Source organism: Cryptotermes secundus, unplaced genomic scaffold (assembly GCF_002891405.2).
Source record: "Cryptotermes secundus unplaced genomic scaffold, Csec_1.0 scaffold1379, whole genome shotgun sequence".
Taxonomy (NCBI): domain Eukaryota; kingdom Metazoa; phylum Arthropoda; class Insecta; order Blattodea; family Kalotermitidae; genus Cryptotermes; species Cryptotermes secundus.
The window spans coordinates 802,341-814,917 of NW_019718634.1; the positions used below are offsets into that span (position 1 = coordinate 802,341).

General features: G+C 44.0%; 2 protein-coding genes across 2 annotated transcripts in view; both read right to left on the reverse strand.

Moving 5' to 3' along the window:
* Positions 1-1,549, reverse strand: part of LOC111863528 (cuticle protein 16.5) — a 9,662-nt gene extending 8,113 nt beyond the window's left edge. Inside the window, exons 1-2 of the mRNA XM_033751199.1 lie at positions 1,497-1,549; positions 407-624 (exon numbers count right to left, since the gene is read on the reverse strand). Coding sequence (XP_033607090.1) covers positions 407-624; positions 1,497-1,511 — 233 coding nt within the window. The 5' untranslated portion in view covers positions 1,512-1,549. The remainder of the gene's footprint in view (positions 1-406; positions 625-1,496) is intronic.
* Positions 1,550-5,331: 3,782 nt separating this feature from the next.
* On the reverse strand, positions 5,332-7,776 carry LOC111863534 (cuticle protein 16.5). Its single transcript, XM_023849927.2, has 2 exons — positions 7,590-7,776; positions 5,332-5,574 (listed from the first exon to the last, which is right to left on the reverse strand). The coding sequence occupies exons 1-2, from the start codon at positions 7,680-7,682 to the stop codon at positions 5,332-5,334; spliced, it is 336 nt and encodes a 111-aa protein (XP_023705695.2). The 5' UTR covers positions 7,683-7,776.
* Between the last annotated feature and the right edge of the window lie 4,801 nt (positions 7,777-12,577).

The window sequence follows — 12,577 nt, forward strand, 5'->3', positions numbered from 1 at the left end:
CTCTCTTTCCTTCTTCGGAAAGTTAAGTCAGTTGATTTTGATATTATCTGCTCTTTTAATGCACGTGACCTGCAGTAATTCCAGACATTAAAAGAGCAAAATGTCATTCATTTTCCTTTGATTACGTCGTTCCGAAGAAGCCATGTGAAACGTTTCGTAACGTTTTAGAGTCTTTTACGGCGGGGATTTATTTGTGTCCCTAAGCTGGAGGACCAGCTTTTGTGAGCTGTCGACAGTAAGCTTCAATTTTATTTTCTATGCAGTAAGGATGTGTGAAAGGGTAAATAAATCATAAGCTGCTGTTTTGATTTTAAAGCTGATCTATATTAATCATTGATCATACAAACAAAATATCGTTGGTGGCTGCAGGAGACAAGATTGTACCGTATTGAGCAGGGTCATTCACTTGAGGAGAATCTGCGCAGGCGCATACGCAGCGTAAGCAGGGGCCGTGTATGCAGCTGCTACCAGCGGAGCAGCGAGTGCGTTGAAGCGCTGAGCGAACACTTGTGAACTGTGGGCGGTAACCACGGCTGGCGCTGGGGCGTAGGCCACCGGAGCTGCTGCTATGATTCCTGGTGCAGCTGTTGCTGAACCGGCCACCAGGGCGACCAGCAGAAGGCACTGTACAAACATGAAGTCGATGTTTCAAATGTTTCAAAACCAAACACACAAGAAACCAATCCTGTTGGAGGGATTATTACTGTTACGTTATATCGGGTTGGATGCGGCAACTCTGACATCGAGCAGGTTAGCATAGCGTTCACGCTTTTGGCTCGTATACAGAAGGTTCTTGGCTCGAATATTGACCGCAACGTTGGCTAGTCTGACGGAGGTTTTTTTTCTTGTTCCTGTAGTCTCTTCAGGAAATTTTCACGATTTTGCCTTGATTATCCCAAGATCGTTTCCTTCCAGATAATTTCCACTTTGTATAACATCCTACAATTCGATGGTATATAGTCTAGACCTGACAGCGTCGTAAAGTGACGCACCAAAAATGGGTAACCCAAACATTGTTTCCGAATCTGGGATATCGTAATTATCTGCAGTATATAATAATATATTTATAATTAATATAATAAAAGCAAAGCTATCCCTGTAATAGGCAATGGAGGCTCGTAGCGTTGTGAGACGCTGAAGCTCCCACATTTGCTAGACAATCGTCTGAAAGATGGCGGTGAGGTTGTCAGCCTTACGCATCAGCCGCCCTTTACCCTCCATGAAGATTCCTGGTACTCATTTCTGTTAGAGACTGAATCGACCCAGGGCCATAGTGCGGCTGGTAGGATTAGGTCAATTTAAAAATTCAATGACCTCATCGGTTATCGAACCCCCGACCTTGCGGTAACCAAGTATTCTACCGCATGCCCCACATTATCAAATAGTCTGATTTATTTTTTAAATATATTATATCATAAACACTGAGAATAAGGGTTGTACCGAAGATTTCATCCCGAGTACGCCGTTATCAACCCTTTAGTACAACAAGAACTTACCACTCTGCAGAACATGATTCGTGTGTGAATGTTCTCTTGAAGACGCACTTGAATCTGACGCCCAGTAGTTTACCGGTGACGTTTTATACCATCATGCGATGCCTCTGTGTTACATCAGGTGACCAGGTAGCCAATATTACGTCAAGTTACCATAGCGACAGGCACACGAGTAGAATTAACAATAGTGTCATAAAGGCGTCAAATTCAATCACAACTGATTAGAGAAAGCACTGTGCACTCTTCTGTTGCGTCACGTCTGTTACGGATTGCGTAACAGATATGGCTGCTTACAATGCTGGCAGATATGCGAAGCTCTGTTTCTGAATTCTAACAACAGATCAGTGTCTGAATTCAAATGCTATTACCTCAGAGCTTGCTTCCTTAAAATAAATACTTGTTCTTCAGCTCAGTTACCTGCGTCATTCCTTCCTTCCGTTGCAGGGAACTGGCGGATGCTGGAGGTTCACCTAGAATCTCTCTCTCTCCTCCAGCTTTGGAGCATAGGGCATCCGGGAAACGCTTTGTTTAACTTCAGTTTCGTAATCATAAGGTCGTTGGTAGGACTCCTTGCACGGGGGATCAACCCGTCGCAAGGCTGCTCCTTACACAGGATAACACAGACATCCATGCCTCGAGTGGGATTTGAACCCACGACCCCAGCGTACGAGCGAGCGAAGACTATTCATGTCTCTTACCGCTCGGCCACTGTAATCGGCTCTAAGATCTCCAGATGAGAAAGAAATGTCAGACTAATTTGTTTTCGTCTGAAACGTCTTTGAGGATTTGTCATACGTATAATGGGTACATTTACGGAAAATATTCCGTTGTGTTTAACGAGATCTCCGGTGCGGCAATTTTTGTTCCCATCATATGTGGAAAATATAATGTAGCGTGTAGACTCGTTGCTAGGTAACGGTCGCTAAATAACGCCCGGTGATAGGGCAAGGTTATACAATCCGTTTCTGGGCAACGGCTTGGTAAACACTTTCCCGCGGCGAGGGAACAATAGAAGAATGGTTTTTTCTATGTGATTCGTGCCGATATGTTATCACCAGGGCAGTTGCAGCAAGGAGTTTAGTTGATTTCTACAAGATGGCTGAGAAGAGATGGCACCATAATTAAGAGAATGGACAGTTTTGGGGATATTCGCCGGACACAAACGACGTGAGCACAGAAGCCGTAGGATCTCCATTGTCAAGAACCGTTACCAGAAAACGACTAGTGAAAGCAGACTGAGAAGACTTAGCATGTGCTCTGGTGATTTGGAATGTTTGGAGATCAGCTATATCATAATTACTTTTAGTTACGATCTCTAAGTGGTCAGCAAATCCATTCGCCATTCCAAACCCCGTCTATAGTCACTAACACCCGTGACAGTAATCTAGTATTTCTGTAATGATGACGTACCCTCATACGTAGATGTTTTAGACATCCGATTACTAACTTAGTGGAGTTATTATTTGTTCTTGAATTCACGAAATTCCCTTTCTTTTGTGGAACCCAAAGGCTTGTTTCTGTGGTCACAAGGATACGCCACTGGAACCTGTCCTGCGCCAGATGAATTCAGTCCACACTCCCCGATGTTTCTTTAAACGTCCATAATACTAAACTCGCATCTATGCCTAGGTCTTCCAAATAGTCTCTTTCCTTCTAGTTTTCCTGCAAGAATATTGTATGCATTTATTTTCTATATAGTGCGTACTACATGTCCCACCTGTCCTTTTCTCTTGATTTGACCGTCCTAACGGATCTGAAATTGTCCAGATATTATACCCAACGAACTGAAGATATTGTTAGATGCACACCCATTGCTAGGCAACGGATTGGTAAACAAGTTCCCGCGAAGACAGGTCCTTGGTAAACAGTCCGTTGCTAGGTTGCACAACAATTCTAACAGAAGAAGTGTTTTCATTGTGATCGGCGCCATGCCCAGTGCTAAGCAACAGACCTGTAAAAACGTTTACAAAAATATGTTTTCTATTGAGTCCGTGCCTAAGGTTTATAGGGATGTACAGAGGCCGTAAAGCTATTTAGGTTCCTGCTGTCACCGTACAACCTGATAGGGACCTGCAACAATGTGCAGAACTGCAGTTTCATGACTGACTAGATGGAGGTGAGTGGTCAGCTCTACGCCCAGGCCGCTTTACCCCTGGGGAAAAGGTTTCCGGTATCCATAGGAAAGGCTGGGCGTGCCCTGGAGCTGGTCTGGACGCTGTAGAGAGGGCGGAAATCTTTTGCTTCTACCGAGAATAGAACCTTGATTCTTGGGTCGTCCCGCCCATGGCCTAGAGTACTATGTCGACTGGGCTAAGCCGGTTCATAGGCTTGTTGATAAATAAAAATATTTGAATAAATTTAACAAGGACACAGACTAAACAGAGAATATGTAAAGTGACAGAAGGAATTTTTTTTACTCCAGCGCTTCCAGGGACACCCTAAAATCCTGGAATTACACAGATGTTTACCAGAGCCTCTTTACGCTCGAGACTGAAGCGTAGCCACTGTTATTGAGGTCTAGGAGCATGTGGAGCTTTACCTCCACTCTTCCTATGTTGTTTAATGGTGTGAGGCTTAGTCATTGCAGCAATTTTATTTTCTTCCAAGTTTCTAACTTCAATTCTTGTATATTGTTTTTTTTTGTTGCCATGGTAACCGGTTTCGTGGCTTNACTGGCTGGCGGACTGCCAAATTTCTGGTGGTCCTCGCCAGCACAGTGATTCTTGGTTCCGTTTCTTATGAGACGCATGACCATATTTTACTGTGTGACGGCTCTGGTAGCCGTCAGTCTCTCTCTCTTTGGGGGGGGGGGCTAAATTTAATATGTGTTTTTATCGTTTTTGCCATTGTAATCGGTTTTACATGTTGGGGGACTGCATGTTATTCTGTTGTTTTCTTCTTTTTGTTGCCTTGGTAGTCGGTTGTATTGAAACAGATTGTATTATATTTGAGTGTTGTTACAGCGGGTGTGCTGCTTGATTGCAATCCGCGCTGTGGGAGATGTAGCCAAGAGCTCCATGTATAATTCACTTCCGCACAAAGACAGGGGTCAGCTGGACTTCACGCGGTAGATCAGACTGAAATACTTGCCCCTGAAGGGGATAGGCTACACACCGAACGTTGTATCCATGATGTTGGTGCGGCTTCTTATTCAAGAGGTCGTGGATTCAAATCTGGGCCCGAAAACGAGGATCGTGAATGAGATATTTCGTGGTTTTCTTCTGTATTTCACACACATGGAAGGATAATGTGTCAAGGACGATGACCTGACCGTAGATAGGATAATATTAAAATGGCTCGTAAATAGTCTGTTGTGATCTAGATTCACTTGGCTCAGGATATGAACAGTGGCGGGCTCTTGTGGACAGAAGATTGAAGCATTAGTTTCCATAAAGTGCAAGGAATTTCTTGAGTAGTTAAAGCAACTGGTAGCTTCTCGAGAAGAACTAGGTTAGTTTTTAGACATGGCCTCTGGATTACACGTGAGAAATGTGTCAAGAAATAGCAAGACAGTGGCTGCTTCTGCATTTCTTAGCGGGAGGGAGGGTGACGCACTGTAAGTAAAACCATGTTGCAACTCATTAATACATTACAGTATTTTTCGCAGTTCCTGAACTTGACCAGATCAAATAAGCAGTCTATTGAGAGCGGCCAAGCCCAAAAGCAGGGAGATAATGTTCGTAGGTTGGTTATTTAACGACGCTATCGGTATCGGCACTATACAGCGCCAACAGAATAATGAATTAAAACAAATTTTCTACAGGTACCAAACTGATTTTATTTGTAAATTTGTGAAGTTGGCTGACATGATGAAGGAGAAAAAAATGTGATTCCTGAGTTAGAAGTAGTGGCCACCATACAGGCCAGGGTAAGCCACGGAGTGGCCATATGCTTTGACCACTGGTGCTGCCACCAATGGAGCAGCGTACGCTTTCACAACTGGAGCAGCCACAACGGGTGCAGCTAATGCAACGGGTGCTGCGTGGATGGCAGGGGCTGCGTACGCTAACGCTGGCGCGTGCAGTAAGCCACCAGGCGCGGGGGCCGCAGCGGCCACAGTGAGGACAACAGCAAGAACAATCTGGAAACGAAAGCAACAGTGTATGAGATTATCGCTCTTCAGCCTTGAAGATGGAGGCAGCAAGTTCCCTCGAAACTTTCTACACATCACAAACGACCAAGTTGGTTCAAGCTTCTAACTTGTATTCGAGAAGCGATGGGTTCGATTCTCAGTCGGGACGACTAACATGACAGTTTTTTTCTTCTTCTCATTTTCCTGAGTCATGAGTCGACGAGTTTCCTTCCATGTTCTTTTCAATTCATTATTCCTATATAATTTGAGTTGTTGATATATTCGCAAAGTAATCCGCGTTATATCTGCAGGGGACCCTGTGTTCTGACCTCGGTACATAAAAATGTTCGTATTCTAGACTGTGGAGTTATGAAGCCGTGTAGTCTGGTAGGTGAGTAATTTTATCTGACCATCATCTTCATAAGGATTTCTTATGTAGTCGCTCATATAGCGTAGAATTGGAGGACGATTGTTTATTTAACGACACTCTTTCAACTGCACCGTTTGTGTAATTTAGAGTAGCAGAACCATTTATTAATGACATTAACTTCATGAAGCTGAGCCCTTCTTGAGAAGCCGCCAGTTGTGCAGCTACTCAAGGAATTCCCAGCCTTTTATGGAAACAGAATGTTCATTACCGTGGTCACAAGAGCTCTCCACTGGTTCCTATCACGAGCCGGCTCAATTCAGTCCCTATCACCTCATCCTGTCTCTCCAAGATCCATTTTAATATTATCCACCCACATACGTCTTGGTTTTCCTAGTGGTTCCTTCCTTCTGGCTTTCCCACCAATATCCTATACGCATTCCTTTTCTCATTTGTGCTACATGCCCTGCTCATCTCATCCTCCTTGATTTGATCATTCTAAATATACTTGGAGAAGAGCACAAGTTATGAAGCTCCTCATTATGCAGTTTCCTCCAACCTCCTGTCACTTCATCTCTCTTCGGTCCAAATATTCTCCTCAACACCCTGTTCTCAAACACCCTCAATTTATGTTCCTCCCTTAATGTCAGAGACCAAGTTTCACACCCATACAGAACAGCAGTAAAAATTATCGAACAAACGATTCTCATAGGGTTTGGGGTACCCATGAAACTAGTTAGGCTGATTTAAATGTGTTTAAACGAAACATATAGTGATGTCCGTATAGGTAAACATTTGTCTGATAATTTTCATATCCAAAAGGGTCTAAAACAAGGAGATGCTTTAACTCCATAGCTTTTCAACTCAGCTCAGCTTAATGGAGTTAGTTATTTATGAATTTAAATGTTACCATGTGACTTTACTAGGAGAATAATGTTTTTAAAATGATAACCAATGTGAAAAGGGTGTTGAGAAATACACGTTTTTAAGCAATATCCTAATTCGGTCTGTAACTGCTAAATCAGATCAAAACCCTTAAAATGTCTAAGTTAAAGCTGTCCCTGTAACGGGCCATGGAGGCCCATAGGGCTGTGAGACGTCGAGGCTCCCATATTTTCTAGACAGTCGGTTCACAGATGGCGGTGAGGTTGTCACCCTTACGCGTTGGCCGCCCTTTACCCTCAGGAAGATTCCACGTACTAATTTCTGTTAGAGGCTGAGTCGACCCTAGGGTCAGAGTGTGGCTTGAGGTATTGCGTAAATTGAAAAAAATCCAATTACCTCATCGGGACTTGAACCCGCGTATATAAAAATCTTACTGTGTAAATCTGTAGACCTTCGTTTCTGCGTGAGTTCGTGATATCCTCTGGCGAAGGTTTGACCAATTGTGTGGCTGTGTGGAAACACGTCAATTTAAATCAACTTTGCGGGCACAAACACTCGTGGCAAAAGAGCCCTGAGGTTCTCACACCGGTGGTTATGACGCCGTGTAGTCTGTTCAAAGTCAATCGACGTTTCTAATTGCTACCTGCTTCACGCTGGTTTCTTGCTTGGCTCATTCTTCTACACTGAAGATGAAGGTAAATTGTTGCTCCGAAACGTCGATTGGCTTTCAAAAGGCAGAACTGTTCAAAGAGTCTTGTAGATCAGTACTTACCAGCTTGTACATGATTACTGCAGTTTCTTGCGGCAGTTGAGATGTGAATATTGTGTGTTTAGTGTTCTGTGCACTTATATAGCCGCGGTACATTCCAATTATTGATCAGGAGTGGGAGGGGGGGAGTTCGGATCCGTAAGAGGAAGCGTCTAGGTTCGGTAGCCAGGGTCACGTTGGAAACTATCGCATACAGAACGGGTTCCCTGCATTAGTGACTCAAGCCTCCGACATCTCCAATCCCTGTGTAATTAGTGTAAGTAGAAATGTTAACTCGTAGTGTTTCACAGTCTCCCCAGCTGCCCTCAACGCAGTCTGAAAGTCGTCTTGCTCCTGAAGTATATACTCAACTGTGAACAGGTTTCTTCATGATCGGGTCCGGATTAACTGTAATCGGGTTAGCGACGGTTTACTGTTCTTCAAAACTTAACGTTGCTCCAAGCCATACGTATTAAGCATCACTTTAGTATGTGCTTAGTCCACTCGCCCATGGAGCTGAGCCCTTCTTGAGAAGCCGCCAATTCTGCAGCTACTCAAAAAGTTGCCAGAATTTTATGGAACTCGAAGGTTCATTACCGTGTTCACAAGAGCCCTCCACTGGTCCCTATCATGAGCCAGATAAATCCAATCCATCCAGTCTTATCTCTCTCTGATCCATTTTAATATTATCCAGACACCTACGCCTTGGTCTTCCTAGTGGTCTCTTTCCTTCCGAATTCCAACCAATATCCCATATGCATTCCTTTTCCTTGACACACACACACATATACGTCCAGCAGTACAACGCACGCAGCCACATAAGGAAGACACCTCATAAGCCACTGTATATACACAATTAAAACATAAGAAGGACGACTCCCATAGCGGATGAATGGCATTACACACGAGTTTGATGTACGACATGTAAGATGATAGATCTTAACAAGTTTTAATATATAAATTTTATTACTGAACAACGACGAATACACATTTTATATCATTTTATAAACGGACATTTGATGGCAGGCAGTGCAATTTTTAATGTGATTAATACACCTGAGGATGGCAGAATGATGCCGAAACATGTAGTGTGAAGTGACAAGTGAAATTGTATGCACTAAAAGACGGTTAATATATACACATCATGGATATTCCTCTTCTCCCCAATTCGTGCTACATGCTCTGCCCATCTCATCCTCCTTGACTTAATTCTAATTATACTTGGACAAAGGTGCAAGTTATAAAGCTCCTCACCGTAAAAATAAGTTTGTTACGAAAACCAAAATAAAAAATAAAAGTATATACTTAGATCACTTTTCGAATAATGTGTATCATTGTAGCCGGAAGTTGTAAAGTGCTGTAGAGTAGCCGAGGTGCATGGGCCCTGGGGACACGTACCCCCTCTCTCCCTCCCACCCCCAGCGCCCTCGAGTTGAACGCCAAAACGAAGACGTGACTGGAAAATGAAAGGCTGCAGTAACCTGACAGTGACCACAGGTACCGTTCCTTTGTCGCCATGCGCGAAATATTATGTAAAGCAGTTCTGTTTGCTCTTCGAGCCTGAAGATGGAGGAGGCAAGTTCCTCCGAAACGTCGGTTGACTTCTGCTGGACTTAACGACGTCATGTCTCAGAACAGAGTACTCTCCTATTTTTTTAGTAAGTCACCTTGTAGAATTTGGGGCTCTCACACAATTCCATCTTGAGAAGCTAATAGTTGCGTATCTATTCAAGAAATTACCAGTAATTTATGGAACCTGAAGGATAATTACCCGTCTTCACAACTGTCCGCCACTGATCGCTATCCTGAGCCAGCTGATGCCGACACCATTCTACTGTATACAGTCTCTTTATGAGCCATTATAATGTTATCCTTCTGTCCACCTCTAGGTCTACCAATTAGTCTTTTACCTTAAGGTTTTGCTACCGATTCTGTATCAGTTCGTCTTCTCCGCTACGCTTGCTGGCACGCGGTAGCATAGTTGGTTGAGGCAGTATGGTGCGAGCCGGAAGGTCGCGGGTTACATTCCCGATGAGGTCACTGGATTTTTTCAATTGACCTAATCCTTCCAGCCGCACTATGGCCCTGGGGTCGACTCAGCCTCTAACAGAAATGAGTACCAGGAATCTTCCTGTGGGTAAAGGTGGGTCGGCGCGCAAGGCTGACAACCTCACCGCCATCTGTGAGCCGATTGTGTAGAAAATGTAGGAGCCTCAACATCTCACAACCCTAAGGGCCACCACGGCCTGTTACAGGGATAGCTTCACTTTACCTATCGCAATTGAGTCCTGTTGTGATGATGTGTTCTGTACAGAATATTTTGAGAATGAAATTAGTTTAAGATGCGTCTAATGTTAAAATGATGAATTGGAAAGGATTTGGAAGGAGGCGACCATGGTCTATATCGCGGTATATCAGAATTTTCCTCGATGGGGTGAGCAAAAACTACAAGAGAACTTCAGTCAGGATGCCCGGTGAACCTTATCGAGATTCGAACCGAACACTTGCCGAATACGAGTGAACAGTTTTACCGCTAATCTAACCTGCTTGGCTTGACATACGTTGCTCCGTAACAAAAGCGAAGTGAGAGGTGAAATCTGATATTGCTCATGCACATAACGTGATTTTTTTTTAGCATTTGAGAGTTCTTCTTAGATGTTGTTTCAGTGAGTGCCACACCCAAAGGTTTGTGTCCTATGGCAACTGAGTCCAGAACTTTCTATGTTTCCGCGCTGCTGAATCACATCTTTTATGTATCATGTTCTCTCGTGCTCGTTTTGATCATTACGCACCGCGCCAGAGAGCTTTCTTCTGTTTTGAAAACATAATCGTGTTCAAATCGGTGTTCAGGAATTTCGCTTCTTGCAAGACTTCTCTTCTCTGCTTGTCCTGGCTTGAGAGAGAACAAGAATGCCCTCTTGATAGCTCAGAAGGACGAGTCTTGATTAAGAATTACCCAGTTCTTGAACCTTAGAATTCCTTACTCTGCAACCAGCCAAGCGCCAGTTCAGAGATGAAGCTTCAAACTTGAAGATCGAGGATACTGTAACGCGTTGCCAGGCAACTGCTCTGTAAACACGGCCCAACACGCAACAATAGAGGAAGCTGCGTTTTCTGTTGATCCGATCGACGCGCCAATAGACTGGTTGGATAACGATCACGTGATATGTGTTTACTGTATGTCCATGTCCGTTCCGCGGCTATATAACGAGAGCCGTGAGCTGTAAGTCCAGAGCAAATTGTAACTGAGAGTACGGAAGAGTACAAGAAGTCAGCCTGTGAAGTCTTCACGTGTGCTTTAAAGACTTTATGTGTGCTGTAGTACAGTGATGTTGGGGATGTGTGATTTAGGGAGACTTTTACAGTTCCTGTGTTATAAACCCGTACAGACTAGTTCAGATAGACTGAGAAGAGGTTAGTGTGGAGTGATTGTGAAGTGTGTAAAGCAGCAGTAGTGTAATAATTAATTGTAGCTACGACCTGTAGGTAAGTAAATCCGAACCCCGTCTTTAGTCACCCATACACGTGAGAATATGACGATATGCTGCCTGGTCGAGGATACCGCACGTCTCAGGGGAGCGGTGAGTGTGTATCGATGGTGGAATGATGATTAGGTAACTCGAATGTAAACCTGCTCCTGTGCCACTTCATCACGAATCTCACATGAAGTCACCGGGGATTGAACTGGAGGCTCTGTGATAACACAGCGCCTAACCGTCTGAGCTAATCCTGTTCGTATCCTGAACGTCAAGTAAATGATTTACTTGAGCTAAAATTACAGAGACGGAGAAAAACGCCAAGTAAACAAATTGAGCATCGGTTGTAAAGGAGGTCAAGATTCTTAAAGATTCGTGGAATTTAGAGACCCGTGGAACCAAAGAGTAAGAGTACTTGCTGAAAAATACAAGCTGTTAAATACCGAAGATTATTGTATTGCAGGATATAACGTCTTTTTAGTCGGATACAAGTTTACTAAAGATTCGTAGGAAGCTACTGTTTCCATCTTCACAGAATAAAGTTTTTTATACCCTTTTACCCTGAAGAGTAAGCAGGTTCCTATAAAACGTTGGTAAAAATTTGCCAGACTTAACGGGTGCGTATCTCAGAAGACAGCTTTTATCTTTCGTGTGACATGGGGTTCGACAATCAACGAATCGGGATTCGATTCCCGTCGGAGGTACGAGATTTTTTTTGTCTTCACAGTTTCCCAACCGGCTTTTGGAGCCCACCAAGCTTCCCACATGTTGAGTATCAGGGGCTGTTTCCCTGGAGTAATGTGCCGAACAATGCGTGGAGCTATACCTCCGCTACGTTGCACGTTCTCGCGGCACAGAGAAAAGGTCTCGTGACTATTTTGTTGCACACGCCCCTCTGGGAAGAGAGACCGCTTTTCAAACCCGTCTGAACGTTAGTTTCATTCGATTTGCAGCTTCTGCTGCAGACTGTACAGCTTCATGTTGAAGAATGGAGCCAGATGAACTCCTGCTTGCTGCAGTCATGGTAACGCGATGTTTGACACGCTGGTCGTGACGCTAGCGAGGTGATCCAGCTCACTGCAGGCATGCCCTTCCTTGAGTAACCCTGACATCCAGCTCGCAGTCTGAGGATCGTTTCTCTTTGACTGCAGACCGCACAAGGGAAGGTTACAGATTTGCAAAACTTACGATCACAAGGTTACTGGCCCTCCACATGCGACGGTGTAGTTTTGTAGAATTTTACCTACTGCCTCCATCTTCAGGGTAGAATAGTGCCACTTCATGTTGTCTAATAGACTTACCAACGTTTCGAAGGAACCTTCTGCCTCCATCTCCAGGCTATAGGAGTGTGACGTGTAATTCAGCTAGATCGTTTCAATACCGGAGGAGGTTTTTGCCTCCATCTTCAGGGTTGAAGAGTGATGTGCACTATAATATATCTTTACATACGTTTCGTAGGAACATTTCACTTTCATCTTCAGAGTATTAAATATAGTGGGTAGTCTGGTAGATCGTTACGAATGTTTCGGAGGAAGG

Coding starts and splice junctions, on each gene's coding strand:
- LOC111863534 (XM_023849927.2), bottom strand. CDS start 7,682: ATGTACCGCGGCTATATAAGTGCACAGAACACTAAACACACAATATTC. Junction 5,575..7,589: donor CAGTAATCATGTACAAGCTG/GTAAGTACTGAT, acceptor TTTCGTTTCCAG/ATTGTTCTTGCTGTTGTCCT.